General features: G+C 33.1%; 1 protein-coding gene across 1 annotated transcript; it reads right to left on the reverse strand.

Annotated features, from left to right (window-relative positions):
* Positions 1-512: 512 nt before the first annotated feature.
* LOC112048147 (28 kDa heat- and acid-stable phosphoprotein) lies at positions 513-5,659 on the reverse strand. The gene is made up of 6 exons (XM_024085554.2): positions 5,500-5,659; positions 5,305-5,395; positions 4,791-4,890; positions 3,894-4,027; positions 2,741-2,926; positions 513-2,127 (listed from the first exon to the last, which is right to left on the reverse strand). Exons 1-6 carry the CDS (start codon positions 5,507-5,509, stop codon positions 2,124-2,126), a joined length of 525 nt encoding a protein of 174 aa, XP_023941322.1. The 5' UTR covers positions 5,510-5,659; the 3' UTR covers positions 513-2,123.
* Positions 5,660-6,018: the final 359 nt, after the last annotated feature.

A 6,018-nucleotide genomic window follows, 5' to 3' on the forward strand; every position in this document is an offset into this window, starting at 1 on the left:
ATCGGTCGAGCCGTTTCGGAGGAATTCAATGTCGAACACCGCGACACGAGAATTTTATATATTAGATTAATAAATATTATAGTTCTACATCTTTTAACAAGACCAATTTTCCCTTTATATCCTTAAATGAAAGTAACTTAAAAATCAGTAAACGAATTTTCAAGGAATCGACACAGCGCCATCTACTTTAATACTAACACACTGCGTTTTCTCTTGATGCAACTCAACCTAACTAGATGGCACTGTTTCATAAACAGATCCAAAAGTTACTAACTGTAACTTACAGCTGTTTTCAATAATCTACCCAAGATTACGGATAGATATCTATCTTCGATTATCAGTAACAGTCAAACTATCCGTCAGTAGGTTATTGAAAAGCAGATAAGAACAGAAAGATAAATTTTCTTAACTATAATAAGCGAAATGGCGGATAGGTGAAAACGGTCGTCAGTAAGTGGTCGTTTTTAGGTAGGTTAATAGTTTTAGGTTCTAAAAAGAAATAAAATACCTAATTCCATTTTACGTTTTTTATTATACAGATACACATTCGCATATAAAAATTGTCTAGTGAGACTATCTAACAATTAGATCTAAGCAAATTCATACAGAATCCAGGTGGAAATGAGAATGCAATACACAATGTTATGGAAGTAATTAAAAACAAATTATTTTTATTGCATTAAGTATTTAAAATAATGTAAAATATACAGTTAGTTTATTTTATTAAGAACTTTTTACATAATTATAGATATTAAAGCTAGCACATTTGCGGAACGACAGCACGTGGCAGTATATCTATATCTGGAAAACAAAACTGATAAATCAAAAAATATTAAACATTTAATTAAACCATATATTTCAGTGATCACGTGTTGTCTATAATAATTATAGCTTACGCCAAACTTAGTGTCCTCTCTGACATAGCAACATATGGAACTGCACAGCTATCACTAACCCGGATGGGATTTGTTTTTGTTTACTGGAAAAAAACATGTTTCATGTTCCGAGCGAACTATAAGTTTCTCGGTCTAAACCTGTCAAAGTCTAGGAATTAGGCCTAGCAACGGAGGTCATAGTATTTTGAGAACTCCCCTCCTCCCTAAGTGGGTCACTTAGTATGGATATTTTCACGAGTTACTAACACAAACACACATTCAGTGCATCAGTGAAATTATGTGAAGTTATATAACTTCATCAATGCTTTTTTTTAACCAAAAATGTTTTTATTTTAAGGCATTTATGGTTACAATATTTACCGGTGTGTATTTTCGCCATTAGATCAGCATTTCATGTAAACCATTTGGCTTGAAATTCACACAATCTTAAATAATATCATAAATTTTGCCTCAATTGTGTTATATTTTTATAGCTGTAATATAAAAATGTGCTAGCCATTAAAAACTAAAAATGAGTAAATTATCTGAATTTATTAAAAAAGGTAAAGGAATTATAATTTTCTAATAACGATTAATGTTATATTTATGCTGATAAAATTTATACACGTGTATGCATGCATTAAGATTTAATAAAACCAATTAAGATATTTCATATAGAGCACAGTTAAAAGATCTGTTTCATTAATTAAATTTTACAAGAATTATTGTAAATTAGCTAAGATATTAATTAAAAAACAGAATAGTATGTACTAAAAATTGCACATTTCCTTCTAGTTTATTGTGTTGTACATAAAAACACAACAAACTTACATTTACTAGAAACAATATTGTCAATTCTCAACTGTTTCAATCTCTTCATTCGATTTTTATGCATACTTGTAAAACACAAACCATTTCCGAAATCATTAACAACATTAATAATTGTGCAGTAGAAAATCTACCAAATTGACATCTTCGGCGCCCTAGTCAAATAAGAATTAGTAGTAATTTAATATCAATCCCTACCAAAATGGTAGAAAATGGCAGTCATTTCATTGGACGTGAGTGTGTATAGTTTATGTTTTTTTTTTATTAATTTACAGTTATTTAATTTTTTGATGTGGATATGTAAAATAATGGTAATTTTTTAAAACAAATATCACTTTTGTGAGAGGATCCATGAATTCCGAAGCCGCCGAATGAACAAAATGATGGCAATCCTGTCATAGACTAATGTTGAGTATTTATCTACCTGCAAAAAGAAATACAAAAATAATTATTTGAATTACAGTTAACCCAATCAAGCTTCCTATGTGCATTTCTTCCCTATCCCTACCCTACCCTAAAAAGCCCTACCTTACCCTACACCTCTATTTACTATTTACTTTGAGTATTTTTACTACTCTCATTTATTTATTTCTCCTTTTTTAAAAATTTTTATCAATGTTATACATACAAAATATACAGAAAACTATTAAAAACTTATAAAAAAAAATTTAACCCTCCCGCTGCGAGACAAAGTTCCCAAACAACCAGAAAAAAGTCAGGGCTCCAGAGTGAGGAATTTCCTCACAATACGCGCCGTCTCAAGAATCACTGCCTCCTGTATGCAACTCTTGATCCAACAGTTAACCGAAAGTTTTCATATACAGCATAGTTCGCTTCTAGCGAAAAGCTTCGACCATCTTAAGAAGCTTTTGCATAACTGTTGAATCAAGAGTCAGATCCGGAGTCGAACTTGTTAGGGGAAGGATTTTCATCCTCCTCCTAACAAGTTAGCCCGCTTCCATGCTTCCATCTTAGATTATCATCACTTACCATCAGTACAAAACATTGTACAAAAATCAAGGTAAGGGATAAATTACCTCTTCTTTGGAGTATCGTCCTTGGCCTTCTTCTCAGCCTCGCGTCTCTTGGCCGCCTCCTCCCTCTGCTGGCGGATGATGGCGAGGCGAGCGAGGTCGGCGCGCGCCTGGTCAGTCTTTCCCTCCGCGTGCGCCTTCTGGTACGCCGCGGCTGCCCGTTGCCTTTCGATTTCTTCTCGTTCACGCCTGAAGAATTTAAAAAAGAATTAAAAAAAATTTATTACTATCTAACCCAGCAAAAGAAATTAAATATCACATGTCTTAAACTCTAGTCTAATCTCTGTGTGATCGAAGCAGAAGAACCAAAGTCACCGACATAGCTCAAGTGGCAAGTGGTGGAGTTGTGAAGCTGAAGTGGCAATGGCACATAGTTCTCAGTATTGTGATGTTTGGAAGTCCCTACAAAAGGCCTGTACAAAAGGAATGTCCTGTAGTGGACGTCCATCGGCTGATATGATGATGATGAGGATGATGATGTTGATGATGATGATGTCTCAAACAATGAAGGAAAAACATTGTGAAGAAACCAGAGAATACCAGAGAATTTTCTTAATTCTCTTCAGTCTGCCAATGGGCCAGCGTGGTGGACTATTGGCCTAATCTCTCTCATTCTGAGAGGAGACACCAACTCAATCTTGAATTGGTTCTGTGAACTGAATCTTAGCAACCCCATTTTAAGCTATGGGTTGATGTGATATTTCATTTTCTTAAAATGTAAGCAAACTGGAGGCAGAAGTTGTATCCACTGGGCTATCACGACTCTAAGGCAGCGTTTCCCAACCTTTTTCAGCCATGGACCCCTAGGAAATCAAGCACAGCTTTCACGGACCCCCTTAGTAAAATAAACAGTGTCCCGGTCATAGCCCGAGCACTGTCTAACTAACTGTAACAAACTTCTTACAAGTAATTTCATGAGTAGAATAAAGTTGTTCAGTACTTTAAATATTGCTTCACCTGTAGTGTGCAAAGGCAAGGTAAACAAAAAAATAATGCAAACATCTGCTTGCATTAAGTAAGCTTAGCGATTATGAGATATTAGTATTTATGTATGGTCCAGAGATGATACTCATGGACCCCCAGTACCACAGGTTGGGAAAGGATGCTCTAAAGTATAGGTTATTTCAAGCTAAATAAAAATTTATTAAAACCTTACCTTGAGAGTTGAGGTTTTTCTCCTCCTTCCCCAATGGTGGTATTCAAAGTTGTTAATTTCTTATTCTTCTTTACTACTCGGTTGGGATTTTCTACTTCAATGAGGCCAGATACACCCTTCGCTTTGGTTGGGTGCTGGAATAATACAAAAAACCAATTAGTACAATATAAGTAATTAGTGTATACTTTATATGACAAAAATGTTTTGATAAAAAAGTCTGTTTGCTTATCTAAAGTGTAACCATTATAGTAATTTATGAAATTCTCAGCCTTATACTTGATATCTCAAAAATATCAACTTCTTTGTCTATAAGATTTATCACACATAGTGGTGCATACTGTCGAAACTAATAATTTCAAACCAGCTCCCTCCTCTGCTGCATATATTAGCATACTATAGGACACATCAAGAGCCTTTAACTCTGCTTCAATGAACTGCTTCCAAATAGCACTATTAAAATAGAAATAGACAGGCTTATAATATGCCAAAGATCTCCATTATCTAATAAGATCTCTTCGTACTAATTTTATAATCCTATATTAAAAAATCAAAATCAAAATTCATTTATTTCAATTAGGCTTTGCTTCCTAGCACTTTAGAAAGTTCAAGTTATGTCATAATCGAATTTAAATTAATTGTGATAATTATAGTTGAAAACTTAAAATTAAAGTTCTGAGGGTTCCAAACGCACCAAAATTATGAATGTGAATGTTTGTATGGATGTTTGTTATTCTTTAACAACGCTACTACTAAACCGATTTGGATGAAATTTGACATGGAAATAGATTTTACTTTGGATTAGGTTACTTTTCATCCCCAAAAATTCCATGATTCCCGAGGGATTTGTGAAAAAATAACTAATAAAAGTTTTGAAGATGTTAAGTAGAATAAGCTTACATCTTCGTCAGAATCACTGTCGTCACTATCATCTGAACCAGATTTGTTTCCTTCAGATTCCTCTTCACTTGAGCTTTCATCTCCATGTTCCTTTCTCCATCTGAAACAGCATATTCATAATGTTTCAATTTCAAAATCATAGACAAACATTGCAATATTAATTCATTCATTTCATGTGAAACAAAGTGTCACAAAACATTTTACATGACATATTATGTGAAAATACAGAAACTTTCTTTGACTTAGTGGGTCTAAGCTCTATATCACCTCTCCTAGAAGGAGGGAATCCTGACTCTATAGTTGGCTGTAGAGTAGGCTGATAACTTTGATGAATGAAAAAGAGAGGTTATAGCATGTATATTCAAGGAAGTAGGGACTTCATTTAAATACAACATAAAAACTTCATTTAAATGTATAAAAGAAACCTTAGTGGTTAGTATTTGAAGAATGTCATCGTATTGGTACCTACAGGATTCATTTAGTGGAATAATTACTCATGTAATTATGCACTCACTTTTTCTTCAGTTCCTCTTGCTTCCTCTGTTCTTCTAACTCCTCAGGGCTCGTGAACTTACGGTTGCGTCCCTTATGGTTGGTATACTTTCCTGTAAAGAGAAATATTATAAATAAACAGGTTAAAAGACAACCACATTCTCAATAACATTGTTCGACATTGAGTTTCATTAAATTGCAAAAAGCAAATACTCACCACGTGGCATTGTAAGGGTTGTTGTTAAGTGACTAAATTTATATTAAATTAACAGAAATCAATTGTACAATGGAAAGTTGTGTGGTTTTCTGTAAATAATGTTCGACGAATTTAGCATTGACGTCTTCGGGCAACGACACGATTTTTTTTTGTAAATTATAGACAAAAGAGTAAAGTGAAGCATAGACAAGAGAAAAATGACTTTTTTAATGTTTTTTTTTCATAGCAATAGACTCTTGCTTTTTGGTCGCTAAACTTTTAGAATTACAGAAAAAAAATTAAAATATTTTCGCAGCTTTGGACTAACTATTTTGTTGCAAAATTATTTAAATTTTTATGAATACTCTAAATACTCTGGAAAAATAATAATATAAATGTAATGTAATTAAAATTATAATATTTAATGCAATTTAATTTAGAAACACTACGTCTACTACATAACTCAATTAAATTTTTGATTTTATGGCTTGCTGATAATATTATATATCTTTGAAAGACATAGACAACTTTAATAATGTC

The sequence above is a fragment of the Bicyclus anynana genome, chromosome 11 (genome assembly GCF_947172395.1).
Source record: "Bicyclus anynana chromosome 11, ilBicAnyn1.1, whole genome shotgun sequence".
NCBI lineage: Eukaryota > Metazoa > Arthropoda > Insecta > Lepidoptera > Nymphalidae > Bicyclus > Bicyclus anynana.

Coding starts and splice junctions, on each gene's coding strand:
- LOC112048147 (XM_024085554.2), bottom strand. Junction 4,891..5,304: donor CAAGAGGAACTGAAGAAAAA/GTGAGTGCATAA, acceptor ATGCTGTTTCAG/ATGGAGAAAGGAACATGGAG. Junction 4,028..4,790: donor ACAGTGATTCTGACGAAGAT/GTAAGCTTATTC, acceptor GTATTATTCCAG/CACCCAACCAAAGCGAAGGG.